The 18,462-nt window shown below is 36.1% G+C and overlaps 1 protein-coding gene and 1 long non-coding RNA gene across 5 annotated transcripts; both read right to left on the bottom strand.

Annotated features, from left to right (window-relative positions):
• Positions 1-587: 587 nt before the first annotated feature.
• LOC107938848 (protein ENHANCED DISEASE RESISTANCE 2) lies at positions 588-3,342 on the bottom strand. Of its 3 annotated transcripts, XM_016872092.2 has the most exons (6): positions 3,240-3,342; positions 2,345-2,392; positions 1,667-1,810; positions 1,480-1,575; positions 1,300-1,383; positions 1,002-1,182 (listed from the first exon to the last, which is right to left on the bottom strand). In XM_016872092.2, the coding sequence occupies exons 1-5, from the start codon at positions 3,336-3,338 to the stop codon at positions 1,315-1,317; spliced, it is 456 nt and encodes a 151-aa protein (XP_016727581.2). In that variant the 5' UTR covers positions 3,339-3,342; the 3' UTR covers positions 1,002-1,182; positions 1,300-1,314. The 3 variants fall into 3 exon arrangements, with proteins under 3 accessions (XP_040959491.1, XP_016727581.2, XP_016727580.2); XM_041103557.1 differs by lacking the exon at positions 1,300-1,383 and having other exon boundaries at positions 588-1,182; XM_016872091.2 differs by lacking the exon at positions 1,300-1,383 and having other exon boundaries at positions 1,045-1,299.
• A 733-nt stretch (positions 3,343-4,075) lies between these two features.
• Positions 4,076-4,980, bottom strand: LOC121222555 (uncharacterized). Of its 2 annotated transcripts, none has more exons than XR_005919859.1 (3): positions 4,756-4,980; positions 4,474-4,540; positions 4,076-4,252 (listed from the first exon to the last, which is right to left on the bottom strand). It is a non-coding gene; the product is annotated as an uncharacterized lncRNA (long non-coding RNA). The 2 variants fall into 2 exon arrangements; XR_005919863.1 differs by lacking the exon at positions 4,756-4,980 and adding an exon at positions 4,659-4,683.
• Positions 4,981-18,462: the final 13,482 nt, after the last annotated feature.

Genomic DNA, 18,462 nt, shown 5'->3' with positions numbered 1-18,462 from the left:
TTAACATAATTATTATTAAATATATTTTAATTAAAATATATAATTTATAATAAAATTCTTAATAATCAATATTCTTATATGAATTTACTCAAATCATAATATATGATACTATAAAATATAATTTGAAATAATTAATATTAAATATATTTTAATTAAAATATATGATTTAATAAAATTCTTAATATTAAATATTCTTATATGAATTTTTTAAAATCATAATATATAATACTATAAAATATAATTTAACATAATTATTATTAAATATAAGTTAATAAAAATATATAATTTATCATCATACTATAGATAAATATTGAAATTTGTCACTATACTTTATTTTATTTATATTTTCCGTTATTTTTTAAAAAATGAGTAAATTTGTAACTTAATTTTTATGTTATTGAATTTTACCACTAAAATTTAAATTTTATTAATTTTGCCACTAACTCTTAATTTTAGTTAAACTCTTATTTTAAATTTATATTGAATTTTTATTTTTTTAAATTACAAATATCTTCATTTAACTTAACGAGTAAATATAATTCTTGACTTTCCTTTCTCATCATCTAAACAAAAGCACAATAAACAAATTGTCAAAAAGAAACCCAAATCCAATAGTTGGGAGATTCAAAAGCTTTCTCCAATAATGTGTTTCTTCTATAAGAAACAATGCTTATAAGCAGCTTGTCAAAGCTCAAAATCTATTTAGTCCTATGTCATACATCCAATGTCATTTGTATATATGCTCCCTCACATCAGCAGAAAACACAAGACTCAATATGAAGCATACATGAGAAGAAAACAGTTGGATTGAGTTAATGAAGTACATGCATCTTATGTGTTTTTCTTTCTCAGGGAAAACCTTTCGAGAAAAAAGAAAGTAGAAAAGGAATTAAAAAAATGTTGGTGAAACATTTGAGGAACATGCAAACAAGGTATCCTACAGCTAGTAGTGGTGATGAAATACTCTGCAACAAAATCAGCGCATCTTATAAAATTGAACTCTCGAAACCACACAACGTCGTCCGCTCAATGAATATTTAACCATTATATCAACGTCTCGGGGATTCTTCTTGTTTGGTGCAACAGTCATGCTCCCAATTATTGTCTCCCCTTCACAGATGGTTAACACATCCTCTAGATATAGGACTGTTTGCTTCCAATGGGTAGCTCGCGATCTTGGTCCTGCATTTTGTATTTGCCATTAGCCAAGGCAAAGTTCTTCTAGGCTGGCTTGCTGATTTCTATTCGTAGATAAAATGGAAAGGACAAAGGATGGAGAATTTTGATGTAGATACAAACCTGTAGAGAAACCCATCAATTTGTGGCATTTGGTAAACGAAACATCAAAATATGCAACGAAAGCATGGATGTAATCATCACGCTCTGCAATATAGAGATATCAAAAGACTTTATAGATCCTGATACTATGTAGGCCTCAAGACCGAGGCAAGGAAAATAGCAAAACCACAAGTGCATTACCTCCAGAAAATTGTCTTGCCTGAAGTATTTGCATGTAACAGCTTTCCCAAGTAGGCAAGCTTTTGTTCCAACTGCACGCTTGACCATCCAATACCCCTTTGAACATTTAGAAACAACTGAGCTTTTCACTGGCATTAGAGTAATAGATAACAACTAGGTGAGATGTTTACAATATACAATTTCATACCTCAACAATGCTTGGTATCAGTTTAAATCTTGCATCACGAAATTGATCCGTTCCATCTGCAAACTTTTCCAGTAAAGAATCTTTCCTCACTGGCCTTTCAGCAGCATAGTAGAGGACCAAACTATAGTTTGGTTTCGCAGGAATCTGGAAAAAAGAAACCAAAACATATATCCTCTTTGAAAAACCAAGGTAAAATTTGTTGCAACCTAAAAATTAATTCCACAAAAATTCTCCCCATGCTACAAATATTCCCATTGTATCCTCCAAAGTCGGTATGTTTGGGAGAAAAGTGGAAACTAGAAGTGAATCTGAAGGTCAGAGCATGATCTGCATTGACCATCCAGAACAATAAAATTTGTTAAAAATTTTCAACTTTAATCTTCGTATCATCCACTTAATTACATGGCTATTTCAGGATTAGAATTTCTTCATATGAAAACATCATTTTGTGTTCAGAAATATGGCTTAAGTGTCATTACCAATAATGATCCCAAACCTATTTGTCTTAAGCAAACAACTTTGAGCTTTTAATAGTTAGTTTTCTGCAGGACTAAGCTTTTAAAATAGAAATCATTTTTCATAACCATCTTATGCAATTGTAAAAATTTCCAATGTATTGACAGTTTTGTTTAAATAAATATGCAGATAAAGGAGGTAAAAATGTATCCACATGCGTACCTCGAGATTAATCACAAGGATAAATGGAAGATTTTTTCCGGCATCAGACTGAAAATGAAAATAGCAGTTAGGTCATAATTCATAAAAATGTTTTTCCATCAAGCAAAATCATTCACGATGCCTCCAATATTCTCGAATCAGCCTTTTCCAACAGTGAAGGAACATTTTTGTTCAGTGTGATAGAGAATATGATGTGCTATTTGTCTGCAACATTAGGAGTACATAGATGCAAGAATAGATAGTGTGGCTGTCCCAAAACAAATGATAAAGTCCCTAGCAGCTTGTAGGAGTAGCAAACCATTTGCTAAATTGTCCTATGTAGAAACAGTCCATTCTCGAATTAAAATCTGCAAACTGAAAGAAAATTCTTACATCTATGGATCCGCCAGGCATTTCAATAGCTATTTAGCTAAGTCTCATAATACATAGAAGATGTTTGCAGTTCAGATGATGATGCTGCAATGGCTGTGTGGATATACCAGAAAGACAGGACAAGAAACAGACGATTTGGGAAATATGGGGTTAACGAAATCAAGGAAAAGGTAAGGGAGATGCGTTGAAAGTTGGTAATCGCCTTGTTTCTTATTGTTAGATAAAGAAATATAAATGGCTAAGCCATAGCATGAAAAACAGTGAAACCAGGAAAGCCATAAGTTCATTTTATAGGTTTTAGCACTCAAAATTGAGACTGTAAAATGCACATAGTAAGATTTCATAAAATTATATTAGCATGGCTAATCTGCAAAGAAATTACTGGAAAGAATTTGAAAAATGTAAATAACAAAAAGAAACCAATCCTAGCAGAAAATTTGCTAAGAATGAAGCAACTTTCACATGACTTTCATAACATTGACACCTTCAAAGAAAGGGAAACAGTACGAAGCCAGTTTAATACCTGAGCTAGACTCTTTGGATGCAATGCAATTTTATCTGTTGCTTTATCGACTTTGAACCAATCAACAACTATGAGCTTGAGAAGGGGATTTCCACCCATTATCTGCAAAAAGACTTGTAGGTTACTCAATTGATTCTCTACAGAATATTGGCAAGAACAAGGAATGCGAGGAAGAAATTACAGATATAATAAAACCATGGAAGAGGACTGTCAGCTATAAAGTAAAAGGAAAATTTTCATCATAGGAAAAATCATGCTTCCTCATTTTCTGTATTTGAAACTTTACTTGTCCAGCAGAAAATTCATTAAGCAAGATAAATATAGTTAAAAGCAATCAAAGAACTCATACATTAAGAAATCTAAAATTAATAAATGGGCCAAATACAATAATGATTCAAACAAAGAACTTCCAACTACTGAACTGAATGAGAGGGTCTCAACCTTGAAACCAAACAAAGAATACAAGGTAAGACAGAAATACCAGTAAAACTATAAATGTAAAGTCGATTTTGGTTTCTTAATCCAATTTAGAAACCAGACCTGGCAAGATTAGGTAAATGAAACTGCATCACACCAATAGCTAACAGAATCAATATGAACTGACCAATAGAAACATATGTATCAACTCAGGATGAGAGCATAATGAATGAGTAGAACTACACACGAAGCAGACAACTGTCATTCCAATTTGTATCTCAATTTTCCATTATAATAAACCAGATACTCTTAATTTCATGCTTTGATGATATAGGATGATAAGAGTGCACTCAGAACAAATAAAAACAATGAAAAATGCATGTCAAATGATTAACAAGGGTAGGAAAACCTCACATTGGCACTATTTTTTAAGTATGTCTGTCATCTTATCATAAATCCCGCACCACCAGGAGAAGTCCAACAATTTGTGTCAGCATCATCCTTTCCTTTATGGAGAACACTGTTGAATTGACTTGGATCAACATGAATAGGAGGTACACTAAGATCTAATTCCTTACTTGCATTTTCAGCTGCATCTGTAGTGACTTAATTCTTAGTATACTTAATAGCTCACAAAAGGATCAAGGATAGAATATCTTTTAAGCTATAAGATATTATTGTTACCAAAAAAGAAAAGAAAAAGAAAAAGAGAAGGCATAAATATAAAAAATATTTCCTGGATAGAATCTCCTTTTTTTCAAATAAAAGATAAAAACAGGTTGATCTTTCCAAATACAGAACTAAGAAAATAAAGAACCTGAAGCTTGCTTCAAAGCTGTGCTTGAGATGGCCGCAGGTGCAGGCTTCGGCTTGACTGGTTTTTCCTGATAAAGTTGAGAGCATATTATCAATAATAGAGTTTTTCAAGAAAACGATAATGAATAGGTTACATCAGTCCACAAATAGAGCAATCGAGTTCCAATTTCCACCAGCAACAAAAACCTTTAAGAAATAGAAATCTACTCGGAACTTAAGCTAATTAAAATACAGGAATCCATATAAATTTGAGAGCAAAAGAGAGTTAGAAATATGAAGTTACCTTTCCAGTTGCAGTAAACTCCGAAAATAAAAGGTTGAGAAGGCCAAGTGTCGATTCTATTGTAATCTTCAGCAAAAGAAAGACAGAAGGAAGAAACAGAAGACGGAAAGGGGAAGCAGGAGGGTAAAACAGGGTCTAAAACTCAAGCAGCACCTAATCTGAGAAAGAGGAACGTAATAGAAATCGGTGGATTTTAGGGATTAGGGGTGTAATGTAATAGACGGGTATTAGACAATACCCTGAACCAAACAGAGGATTGAAGTGGGATTAAATGGGGCCCACCGATTAGGGGTGTATTGGCTATGCCAATACACCCAACCAAACATGGTGTCAAAGTTATCTATCAACTTTAATTTAGTAAGTAAATTTTGACTTTTTTTAATTTGACTTTTTTTATTCATTGATTACAAACATATGAAGATAAGGGAATAATAGTAAGAAATTTTGAGTCATAAATTATTGTGATGAAGCGTGAGCAGCTTGCTATTCTGTTGGGTTGAGTTGGTAAATCGGTTTTTAGGTTAGAAAATCAAAGCATTCCTTTACTTCTGTAATCTTGCGATAAAGAAAAAAAACCTATAAAATATGATAAATCGCGAGCAGAAGCTCAAATCTTTACACAATCTTGAAAGGTGAATACATTTACATAAGTTTTTGGGCAAATATATTATCTTGATCGTCTTTGTTAGTTATCGCACGCAAGATGAATTGAAGTACAACCTCAAAGTTGTCATGCATGCATGATAATTGATAAACTAGGTCAAATGCTTGTGACGTCATCTGATATTATTCAAGATAGAACTACTGTTAGAGTTAATATAGTCAAAGCAGTTGTAATATAGTCAAAACCGTTGTACCGTTGTAAGTCTGTTAGCAGTTAGTCTGTTAGCAGTTAAAGATGATAGCAGTTAGAAAGGTTGCTGTAACGTCTGTCAGCTTCAGCTCTCATGCATGTATAAATACGTGCAACCTGCATGTATTAAGCAAGTCTTTTGAATAAGATGTTTCTCTTCAGAGATTTCTTCTTATAATTTCACATGGTATCAGATGTAAGTATTTCCTGGTTTTTTTTCTTTTTTCTCTTTCGCTGTGCAGTTTTGTATTGGGCAAGATGACATCCAGTGCTTCTGATGGAGTTCTTGACAGTCGTTTCTTTTCAACAAAGCGTATTAGTGTTTTTCGTGATGATAATACATATCTACTCTGGCGCCAGCAAGTTCTCTTGGCTGTGAAAGCGCATAAATTACAGCGCTTCTTGGATTCTCAAGAAACTCCGCCACCCTCGTTACTTGTCGATGATAATGGTGGTTCGTATGAAAATCCAGATTTTGCATTGTTTGAACAGCAGGATAGTGCCCTTGCTTCGTGGTTACTCTCTTCTATTAGTCAGACGGTGCTTCCTCATCTCATTGGCATGGATACTAGCGCCAAGATTTGGAATGCGGTTGTTGCTTTGTTTGGTAGTAAAACAACCTCTAAACTGATGGCATATCGTCGAGCGTTACACTCTCAACGCAAAGGTGACTTTGGCATGAAGGAGTTCTTGATGAAGGTTAAGGGTTGTTGTGACAATCTTGCTAGTTGTGGAGAAATCATTGGAGAGCATGAACACATTACTGCAATCCTTAATGGCCTACCTCCAGATTATGAATCGATTATCACAATTATTACGGCGAGTCAGATTCCCTACACGGTACAAGGAGTAACCTCTATGCTTCTTGATACTGAGGCTCGTCAGCAGGTCGTAAGTACTGAAGTATCCAGCTCGGCAAACTTGGTGTTGAATGAGTCTTCTGATGATCCTGGTTCACTACCTGCTTATCAGCCATCATCTTCAGTTCGAGGACGTGGGCGAGGGCGTTCGTCTAGCTCAAGAATTCAATGCCAGCTTTGTGGGAAGGCTGGTCATCTTGTTGACCGCTGCTACCATCGTTTTGACTCATCATACAAGAGTAGCAACTATAGACCCCCTCCACAAGCAAATATGTGCATGACTGGTTCTAGTTCATCCGCACCTTGGAGTCTGTCTACACCTTGGTTTTCTTATCCTCAGCAAAGTCCTCCGTGGGGTTCTCCAGGTTGGTGTTTTCCTCCTCCTTCATCTGTCTGGCCTAACCCGTTTGTTGGTAGCTCTCCACAACAGGTTAGTATGCCCCAACAAGTCAGTATGCCATCTGCTGGTGTCACACCACCTCAAGCTTATGTTGCAACTCCTGAAACAGTAGCTGACAATGCATGGTATCCAGACTCTGGTGCAACACACTACCTCACCAATTCAGCTACTTTGGTTGGTGACGGTGGGTCATGTAACGAACCAGGTAAGGTTTTTGTTGGTAATGGTTCTGCATTACCTGTTTTATCTACTGGGCAGTCCTCATTAATCACGAGATCTCGACCATTGTACATGCGATCTTTACTGCTTGTTCCTGGAATTACTAAAAATCTATTATCTGTGTCAAAGTTTGCTAAAGATAATCAGGTAATGTTTGAGTTCTTGCCTACTCAGTGCCGGGTGCGTGATTTAAGGACCAGAGAAGTGCTTCTTTGAGGGTTGGTGCATCATGGGTTATATAAGCTTCAACTCAACAAGTCTCCTGCACCTACAACTCTGTCTCATGCTGCTCAATGTCTTACAACAGGCACAAAGCTTCCTATTAGTGTTTGGCATGCTAGATTAGGCCATCCATGTAAACCAACACTTACAAAAGCTCTTCTTCAGTGTAATATACAGTTTATAGACAGTAATAAATTTGTTGACTGTGTTGCCTGTCACTTAGGTAAAGAACGCAAGCTTCCGTTTTCAAAGTCATGCACTGAGTATTCCTCACCTTTGCAATTAGTAGTGGCTGATGTCTGGGGACCCGCTCTTGTTGTATCCAACGGTTTTCGCTACTATGTTGCATTCACTGATGCGTATTCACGCTACACATGGCTCTATTTTTGAAGAATAAGTTTGATATTGCTACTGTATTTCCACAGTTTCACCTTCAAGCTGAGAGGATGCTTGGTACTAAGCTCAAAGTTCTACAAACTGATGGGGGAGGGGAGTTTCAGGCTTTGAAGAACTATTTGAGTCAACATGGGATTCTACAGAGGCTCACATGTCCATACACATCAGCTCAAAATGGGCTTGTCGAACGGAAACATCGCCAGGTAGTTGAAATCGGTCTGTCTATGCTAGCTCATGCCACTATGCCCTTGTTATTCTAGAATGAAGCATTTTGCAGTGCAATATTCTTGATTAATAGATTACCCTCTCAACCCTTAGGTGATATATCCCCATATGAAAAACTTTTTAAAACAAAGCCAAATTATTCTTTCCTTCGAACGTTTGGTTGTCTATGCTTTCCTAATCTGAGACCTTTCAACAAAACAAAATTACAATTTCGATCCACTCCCTGTGTTTTTCTTGGCTATTCTCCCTTGCACAAAAGTTACAAATGTAGAGACCCTACAGGCAAAATTTACATTAGCCGTCATGTCACATTTAATGAAGCTATTTTTCCCTATAAAACTCATACCTCAATAGTCAAGCCGTCCATATCTAACACTTCACAAATAAATTCAAAATTGTTTGTCATAAAGCCTAGTCCTGTAGCTCATCATAACACCTCACCTAATATCATTTCTACTAATATTTCTTCAACACCTGTCTCATCTACTCCAACAACTACAATGCCTATTTCACAGCCCACTTATTCAACATTAGCTCACTCAGCATCCACCTCACCCATATTACCTACGGCTTTATCACATATACCAACACAACCTTCTTCTTCCACGTTAGTCCAATTACCGTCCACTCCATCCATATCACCTTCAGCCTCACCACCTATTCCAATACAAGCCACTCATTCTGTCCCAACAAATACTCATTCCATGATCACAAGGAGTAAAGTTGGCATTTTCAAACCAAAAGCTTATCTGAGCGAGGTGTCTACTTCTTCAAGTGATGTTCCTTCTGACATACATGCTGCAATGAAGTTTGAATGCTGGCAAACGGCAGTACACAGTGAGTTACAAGCCTTGAGTCGTAATAATACATGGACTCTCTGCTCCCTTCCTGAGAATAGACGGGCAATCGGGTGTAAGTGGTTGTTTAAAATTAAAAAGAAGGCTGATGGTTCTATTGACAGGTACAAAGCAAGATTAGTTGCAAAAGGTTTTTCTCAGCATGCAGGGTTTGATTTTCATGATACCTTTAGTCCTGTTGTTGGAGCTTCTACCATTCGGACCATTCTTGCATTAGCAGTTATGCAGGGGTGGGTTGTGCGTCAAGTTGATATCAACAATGCTTTTCTCAATGGCGAGCTTACTGAGGAAATATATATGGAGCAACCACCTGGTTCTGAAGTTCTGAATGCCTCTGGTCAGTCACTTGTGTGTAAGTTAAATAAGGCACTTTATGGCTTGCGTCAAGCTCCTCGAGCATGGTTTCAAACGCTCAAACAGTACCTTGTCACTGAGCTTGGCTTCCATGCATCAAAAGCAGATTCATCTTTATTCATTCGGGTGTCTACTGAGAATTACATGCTACTAATGGTGTATGTAGATGACATCGTGATCACTGGTAGCAGTAGTCAAGATATAGATGCAATGGTTCGTCGTTTGCATGATAAGTTTGCCCTTAAGGATATGGGAAATCTTAGTTATTTTTGGGAATTGATGTTCAACATACGTCCCAAGGAATGTTACTCAGTCAGAAGAAGTACATTACTGAACTACTACTCAAGACTGGCATGCTTGGTGCAGCCTCTACACCAACGCCCATGGTCGTCACTCCTAAGTTGGCGGTTTCAGATGGAAGCTCTCCCTTTACAGATGTGCATTTGTATCGTAGTACAGTGGGCATGCTTCAATATGTCTGCATTACTAGACCAGATTTATCATTTTGTGTGAACAAACTGAGTCAGTACATGAGCTCTCCTACTGTCACTCATTGGAAAGCTGTAAAACGGGTCTTACGGTACTTGGCTGGCACTATGGATCATGGTTTGTATTTTGAAGCAGGATCGTTGGAACTGGTGTGTTATTCAGATGCTGACTGGGCCTCCTCAATTGAAGATCGACAGTCTACGTCGGGGTATGTGGTGTACTTAGGATCAAATCCAATTACCTGGTGCTCAAAGAAACAGCCTGTGGTATCCAGGTCATCTGCTGAGGCAGAATACCGTAGCCTTGCCAATTGCGTATCTAAGTTACTATGGATCAAACAACTACTGGATGAAGTCCGGATTTCTTTGACTAAGCTGCCAATTGTATGGTGTGATAATTCTTCTGCAGTTTCAATTACTGAAAATCCCACACATCATGCTAGGATGAAGCATGTGGAAATAGATCATCATTTTGTTCGAGAAAAAGTTCATGCTGGAATGTTGCAAGTGAATTTTGTTCCATCTGCTCAACAGATTGCTGATGGTCTCACTAAACCAATACCTCCTAAACTGTTTGTCTCTTTTCGACATGCTCTTCAAGTGCTGTCAGTAAGTGAAATTAGTGATCAAAAGTCCAAAGAAATGTTAAGGGAATGTTAGAGTTAATATAGTCAAAGCAGTTGTAATATAGTCAAAACCGTTGTACCGTTGTAAGTCTGTTAGCAGTTAGTCTGTTAGCAGTTAAAGATGATAGCAGTTAGAAAGGTTGCTGTAACGTCTGTCAGCTTCAGCTCTCATGCATGTATAAATACGTGCAACCTGCATGTATTAAGCAAGTCTTTTGAATAAGATGTTTCTCTTCAGAGATTTCTTCTTATAATTTCACAACTACTATTACTAAGTTTTTTGAACATCAATTTTGTTGTTCAAAAAGAAAATGGTTGATAGGGCAAAGAACAACACCAGTTATAAGTGGGTGTTGGATTCTAGTAAACATGTTTCAAATGTTGATATTCGAGTTGAGATTTTAACAATACAATATTGGAGTGAAATTCTCAATATCCTTTATATATAAAGTCATAAAAATTATGATTTTATAACTCTTAAATTCAACATTCCTAAAAATTTCAAATTTCTCGTCTTTAATATGACTTATAAGACACAAATTACAATATAGCTCTTTTATATATATATATAAAAATCTATTCATTCTTAAACAAAGCACAAATTTCAAACATGAAACTAGAATATGACATATAGGAACCACTTAATAACTTACTTATAATTATAATTCACACATAGCCTGACATAATATGCATGCATTAACAGATGTAGATAGCTTGCAATTCATCTATCATGGTTTCCGCACTTCAACTATCTTGTACTCATGGTTAGTGATGCGCTCAACGGTGATTCTGTAACCGTTTAAAATGTCATTGGTTGAACGGAGTTTCCACCAATGCTCGCCTGATAAAATCATTTTGTTTCCGTTCTTGATACGCTTGAACTTCAATGGCACAGGACCCGCATCTCTGACCTTCAACTCCGCAGGGGCCTTAGATGATTCTGTGAATATAACTATGAGTTGCTTCTCAACTGCTTGATCAACTAACAAAAGAACCATTGTTGTGGCTTTGATTTGGATACTAACTTAAGGTTGTAGCTTGAGAGAGAATTTGATTTTTTTTTAGCGTAAAATGAAGATGATGAAACGAAATGAAGAAGAACCCTTGCTATATATAGAGTCTAAACCGATAAACTTTGCCCTAAATGAGAAATAATCAATAAAACACCTGTTTATATCTGAGGCAGACAATATCAGCTTAGTTCGCACGATGTCGTGCTACTACTCTGCTAAAAAAATATTTATACATTCAATGTCTTGTTAATGATCAAATATTTTTTTATGATAAAATTAAACACACTTTATTGAATTTTATTACGAGAGTTGCAGCACTTGCCGTGCGACAGCGTAATATTTTAAAGGCTCGCGTCATAGATTTTGTCCTACTAAAAATGTCGGCAAGTAGAAATAGATCATGCATGGCGTTACCTAAAAGAATGTTTAGCAGCCGATCCCCCAATACCAGCATCTTTGGGACTTAATGAATCTTTTTTTGCCGCTTTATAAATCAACATACGGTAATAATATTTAGTCACAAAACATTGTAATGAAGCGCGAGCAGATTACTATTCTGCTGCAACGTTGCTTATCATTTAAGAATTAAGACAGTAAGTGTTGAATTCTTAGTTTAGTTGTTACGAGAGTCGTGATTAAAGACAACCCAAAATTGAAAATATACATCCAAATACCTTTATTCTTGTAATCTTGCTATAAAATATGGTATATCACGAGCAGAGTTTTAAACCTTTCGATCGACTTTGAAAGTTGAATGCTTTTATATATAACCTTTCGGCCACTATATATATATCTGATATTTTCTAATTTCATGATTGTTGTTCCAACAATATCATCTTTAAAATTCAAATTTATGTAATCTTGATAATGCAACTTTAAATTAGCGCGAGGTTAATTGTTTTATAATGTTGTGAAACAGTCATTGAAGAGTTTCAAGTTATGTTTAAAGACTGGTTATAGGTGTTGAAGAGTTCGTGTTTTTTATTTATTTAATATATCAAATATTTTTATTAATTATTATTTTATTTGTTGAGTAGGCTCTCGGACAATGTCGAGCGAGACATTTTTTAGTCAAATTCAAGAATATTATATTATTGATGTAAAACAAGTATTTTTATTGAATTTTATTATTTATTACGAGGAAGGGGCAGCAAAAATTGATTATAATATGAGAGAAAATTTATATAACGTGCGTATCTTGGGTGTTGTCAGCATGATGTTTCTGAATCGCACGTCATAGGTTTTTGTCTTGCTCTAAATTTTACTAAAAAATAGAAGACCTTATTACATTACATGTCAAAAAAAAAAGACAAAGAAAATAGAAGGATTTGGCAGAGTTGACTTGAAACATTTCAAAATAGTTTTGCGGCTTGATTGAGGCCTATATATGTTCTTAATCGGTTATCTATCGCAAGATAACTTGAAGTCATCATGGCTCATGCATGCATCCACGATAAACTAGGTCAAACATCAGTGACTTGTCCTAGAAGAATGATTATAATGTTTGCTCTGTAATAAATTGCATGTCTTTTTCTTCCAAAGAAAGAAACATGCAGTAAAAAGATATGAACATTTAATTAACTAGCTAGTTGAATTCAATTGCAAAGGGATCATTATCTTCATGTTTGCACGCAATATATGCGTATGGACCGACACAAATTTGTTTCTGTCGTTCGTTCGACTGAAGCGGTTGCATTTTGCCTTTCACGTGGCTTTTCTTGGATTGAACAAGCCACCTCATCATTAATTAGTCTTAAATAAACAAGCTTAATGTAGGTTTAAAGGTTAAGATTTTACAACTTTTAAAATCGATTTTACATAAACTTTAAATTTCTTCGCACTAATTTTCATGTCTGATCGATATATCATTTGAATATTTCAAATCAACAATATAAAATAAGTAATGAATCTCAACATATATTATTCTTACAATTTGATTATACATATACACACACGTGTGTGCATCATATATATTCTAATACATATAAAATGATTTACAAGACACAAATAACAATATAACTTCCTTAAGATCCTACAATTCGTTTTAAGATAAAATATGAATTTCAACCATGACAATAAAATATGACGTACTGACGTACAGACACGACTTGATAACGGAGAGATAATGCATGCATGAATTAGGAGACGTAGATGGCATAATACATATATATCTTGCAATGCGGCAATCAGGTCCTACTCACTTCAATCTTGTATTCTGTCTGAGAGAGCCTCTCAATGGTGACCTTATGACCAGCTTGAACCTTATTGGTTGTAATGAATTTCCCCCAGTCCTTACCAGATAACACCCTTCTGTTTCTGTTCTTGACCCTGTATTCAAAGTCCCATGGTACACGACGGTCATCTATGACCTTTAGATGACCACAATTGGCCGCATCAGGGAATGGCTCAGAACTACATGTAATCGTGAGTTCCCTTAAATCAGCCAGCTCAACTATCTTGGAAAAAGGAGCCATTGTTGTGCCTTTGATTTGGACGTTCCTATTTTAAGGTTGTAGGCTTGTAGCTTGAGAGAGAATTTGTAATATTTCTTTCTTTCTATTTTTTTGAGTGTAAAATGAAGATGATGAAACAACGAGTACCCCAACTATATATATATATATATTTGTCAGATAGACAAGATCAACTTAGTTCGCAAGATATCGTGCTATCACTCTATTATTATCGCTTCTTCTAATATGCAATACGTACCGCTTCTTCTAAGGTTTTATATAAAATGAATGATATATCGCGAGCAAGCTGAGGCTGAATTGAAATCACTCGACAAGCTCCGCAGAGTCGAATGTTTTTACATAAGCATGCATTGAGGCATATATATTTTCTTAATATCGTCTTCATTCTGTGCTAAACTAGGTCAAACATCAGTGACGTCATCTAATTTGGGGATTTTTCTGGAACTTTTTCTAGAAGAATGATTATAATATTTGCTCCATTCTGTTTTGTATATACTATAAATATACATACATAATATAATAATAAATAAAGAGCAATATGTCGTTAAATAGAATTTTCTCAATAAATAAATAAACAATGTTTTGTTTTTTTATATAATTTCTATATTATGAATGGTGAGTATTCTGTTGTGGATTTGATTAATTTGTGTTTGTGTAGACACTAATAAACACTGATATAATTATTATGCTAAAAATATTTTATTTTATTGATCAACTGGAAAAAAAGCAAGAAAACATTCTTTATTGAAATTTATTATAAGGATCAGCAAAATTGGCGGCGTGAGGGAAAATATATCTAACGTGCATATTTTGTTCGCGAGACTGGGCTTAGTTAACGTCATGTTCTTGTGAGGGAAAATATTTTACTAGTTCATGCCTGCATGCTAAACTAGGTCGAACATCAGTGACGTCATAAAAATGGGAGTTTTCTGAAACTTGTTCCCAAAGAATGATTATAATATAATAATGAATAAAGTAGGGTTTTACGAAGCCAACTTTAGTTGTTCGATGGCGACGTCTATCTTTGTTGACAATCTTCCTGAATCTATTGATAGTCAATGGTTGTTCGATATTTGCAGCAGGTTCGATATTTTCTGAATCTTGCCTTTGCCCTTCTTTTATGCTTTTTTGCTCTTTCTTTATCTGTTCCATCTCTGCATTCAACCTCGCCAAACTTCTTCTTCTCAAGCCTTGAGGATGTTGAACATGATAGCCAACCGGATTTGAGTCACAGCCCTTTGCCGGATTACTATTCTTCACCTATGGCTTCCATTCTTTTTCGAACTTGCCTTTGCCCTTCTTTTATGCTTTTTTGCTCTTTCCTTATCTCTTCCATCTCTGCATTCAACCTCGCCAAACTTCTTCTTCTCGAGACTTGACGATGTTGAACATGAAAGCCAACCGGATTTGAGTAACAGCCGTTTGCCGGATTACTTTGCTGAGTTGTTCGCATTCTTCGCCTATGGCTTCCATTCTTTTTCGAACTTGCCTTTGCCCTTCTTTTATGCTTTTTTGCTCTTTCCTTATCTCTTCCATTTCTGCATTCAACCTCGCCAAACTTCTTCTTCTCGAGCCTTGACGATGTTGAACATGATAGCCAACCGGATTTGAGTCACAGCCCTTTGCCGGATTACTATTCTTCACCTATGGCTTCCATTCTTTTACGAACTTGCCTTTGCCCTTCTTTTATGCTTTTTTGCTCTTTCCTTATCTCTTCCATCTCTGCATTCAACCTCGCCAAACTTCTTCTTCTCGAGACTTGACGATGTTGAACATGAAAGCCAACCGGATTTGAGTAACAGCCGTTTGCCGGATTACTTTGCTGAGTTGTTCGCATTCTTCGCCTATGGCTTCCATTCTTTTTCGAACTTGCCTTTGCCCTTCTTTTATGCTTTTTTGCTCTTTCCTTATCTCTTCCATCTTTGCATTCAACCTCGCCAAACTTCTTCTTCTCGAGCCTTGACGATGTTGAACATGATAGCCAACCGGATTTGAGTAACAGCCGTTTACCGGATTACTTTGTTGAGTTGTTCGCATTCTTCGCCTATGGCTTCCATTCTTTTTCGAACTTGCCTTTGCCCTTCTTTTATGCTTTTTTGCTCTTTCCTTATCTCTTCCATCTCTACATTCAACCTCGCTAAACTTCTTATTCTCGAGCCTTGACGATGTTGAACATGATAGCCAACCGGATTTGAGTAACAGCCCTTTGCCGGATAACTTTGCTGAGTTGTTCGCATTCTTCGCCTATGGCTTCCATTCTTTTTCGAACTTGCCTTTGCCCTTCTTTTATGCTTTTTTGCTCTTTCCTTATCTCTTCCATCTCTGCATTCAACCTCGCCAAACTTCTTCTTCTCGAGCCTTGACGATGTTGAACATGATAGCCAACCGGATTTGAGTAACAGCCCTTTGCCGGATTACTTTGCTGAGTTGTTCGCATTCTTCGCCTATGGCTTCCATTCTTTTTCGAACTTGCCTTTTCCCTTCTTTTATGCTTTTGTGCTCTTTCCTTATCTCTTCCATCTCTGCATTCAACCTCGCCAAACTTCTTCTTCTCGAGCCTTGACGATGTTGAACATGATAGCCAACCGGATTTGAGTAACAGCCCTTTGCCGGATTACTTTGCTGAGTTGTTCGCATTCTTCGCCTATGGCTTCCATTCTTTTTCTAACTTGCCTTTGCCCTTCTTTTATGCTTTTTTGCTCTTTCCTTATCTCTTCCATCTCCGCTTTCAACCTCGCCAATCTTCTTCTCCTACTTCTCTTTGCAATCTTCCTCTGCCAGTAATACTTTTACTGCATTATCAACATCGAAACTTACAAGGAATTATAAATTGTTCAATATATATATTTGAGGTTCCCACACTTCGATTCATAAAAAATAATCTATTCACTCTTAAACAAAACATAAATTTCAAACACGAAACTAGAATATGAGATATAAGAACCACATAATAACTTACTTATAATTATAATCCACACATAACCTTACATAATATGCATACATTAATAGATGTAGATATCATAATATATATATCTTGCACAATTTCATGCGGCCCCCCCGGAAGTATGTTCTGGATTCGCTCTTGCTCTGATCACTTCAAATGTCTCGCATTGATTGTTAGCGATGCCCTCAATGGAGATCACGTCACCACCTCTAATTCCATATCTTTGTTGGTATTTCAACCAATCCGCACCTGAAAAGGTCATTATGTTTCCTCTCTGAGCACACCTGAAGGTCAATGGCCCAAGACCGGAATCTCTGAACATCAGCTCACGAGCACGAAGGAATGACTCTGTGAATGTAACTCTGAGTTGCCTTTCATCTGCTTCATTAACTAACAAAAGAACCATTGTTGTAGCTTTGATTTGCATACTAAGTTAGGTTGTAGCTTAAGAGAGAATTTGAATTTTTATTTTTTCTTTTTTTTTGGAATGGAAAATGAAGAACCCTTGATAGCTATATATAGAGTCAGAATCGATAAACTTTGCCCTAAAAGAAAAATAATCAGTAAAACAATTGTTTATTTCTCAGGCAGAAAATATCAGCTTAGTGTTGAAAAGTCAAATTAAAAGGGGTGTTGAAAAGTCAAAAAAATGGAAGGTGAAGTGGCACCGAAAGAAAAAAAAATGGCAGGCAAGTTGTTTAAAGTTGAATGGGATAATTGCAATTTTGGTCCCTAATTTTTTAGGCCATTTGCAAGTTAGTCCCTGAACCTCAACTATAAATAGGCCTAACCATTTCTCATTTACACCATCCCAACCAATCTTTCTCTCTTAGTTTTCTTTCTTCTCCCATTTGAGAATTCTTAAGGAATTCTATTTGTTTGTAATATTTTGAAGATAGTAAAGTTATCATCTGGTGTTAGTGCCCGAGGACGTAGGTATAATTTATCGAACCTCGTTAAAACTCTTGTGTTCTTTCTTGTCCTATTTTTCTTTCAATATTTGAGGGTATAATAGTAGTATTTAATTGTGCTATTAAATTACTATAGAAGGGATATTCTGACTAAAGAAAGACTTGGTATTTAAAAGATCCATGTGATCCACCTCTCTTCCCTGGGAATTGAACTTTGTGTGATTTTTTAGTACAATAATTTACACGCTTCCGACCCTATTGGAACAACAAGTGGTATCAAGAGCCGAAGGTTAATCGTAGTATGCTCTGTGGTTGCAGTTTGAACTGATCTTCCACATCAGAAAAGATTTCCTTAGGTATATTGAAAGATTATGGAGAAAACGGTCGGTGTAGGAGCTTCAACATCGTCTATGTGGACAAGACCGACAATTTCAAATGCAAGACTGGCCGTGGAGATCTTTGATGGCACGGGCCATTTTTGTATGTGGCAAAGTGAGGTTCTAGATGCCCTTTTTCAGCAGGGTCTAGACATTTCCATTGATGACGAGAAACCAGATGATGTACAGGAGAAAGATTGGAAGGCGATCAATCGGTTGGCATGTGGCACAATTCGATCATGCCTTTCTCGAAAGCAGAGGTATGCTTTTTCAAAGGAGACTTCTGCAAATAAGTTGTGGGTGGCACTTGAATAAAATTTTTTGAAGAAAAACAGTCAAAATAAGCTCCACTTGAAGAAAAGATTGTTTCGTTTCACTTACGTCCCAAGTACCACAATGAATGATCACATCACCAAATTTAATCAGTTAGTCACTGATTTGCTAAATATGGATGAGACATTCAAAGATGAAGATTTGGCTTTGATACTGTT

This window comes from Gossypium hirsutum, chromosome A03 (genome assembly GCF_007990345.1).
Source record: "Gossypium hirsutum isolate 1008001.06 chromosome A03, Gossypium_hirsutum_v2.1, whole genome shotgun sequence".
NCBI classification, from domain to species: Eukaryota; Viridiplantae; Streptophyta; class Magnoliopsida; order Malvales; family Malvaceae; genus Gossypium; species Gossypium hirsutum.
Note: the sequence above shows the minus strand (reverse complement) of the source record. Positions and strands in the feature narration are given on the sequence as shown.

What these genes read in the sequence shown, in the direction of transcription:
- LOC107938848 (XM_016872091.2), bottom strand. Translation starts at nt 3,338, where the DNA reads ATGGGTGGAAATCCCCTTCTCAAGCTCATAGTTGTTGATTGGTTCAAA. An exon ending in TCCTTGTGATTAATCTCGAG is followed by an intron (nt 1,811 to 2,344) that starts GTACGCATGTGG and finishes TCTTTTTTCCAG; the next exon opens with ATTCCTGCGAAACCAAACTA. An exon ending in GGCAAGACAATTTTCTGGAG is followed by an intron (nt 1,300 to 1,479) that starts GTAATGCACTTG and finishes GTTTCTCTACAG; the next exon opens with GTTTGTATCTACATCAAAAT.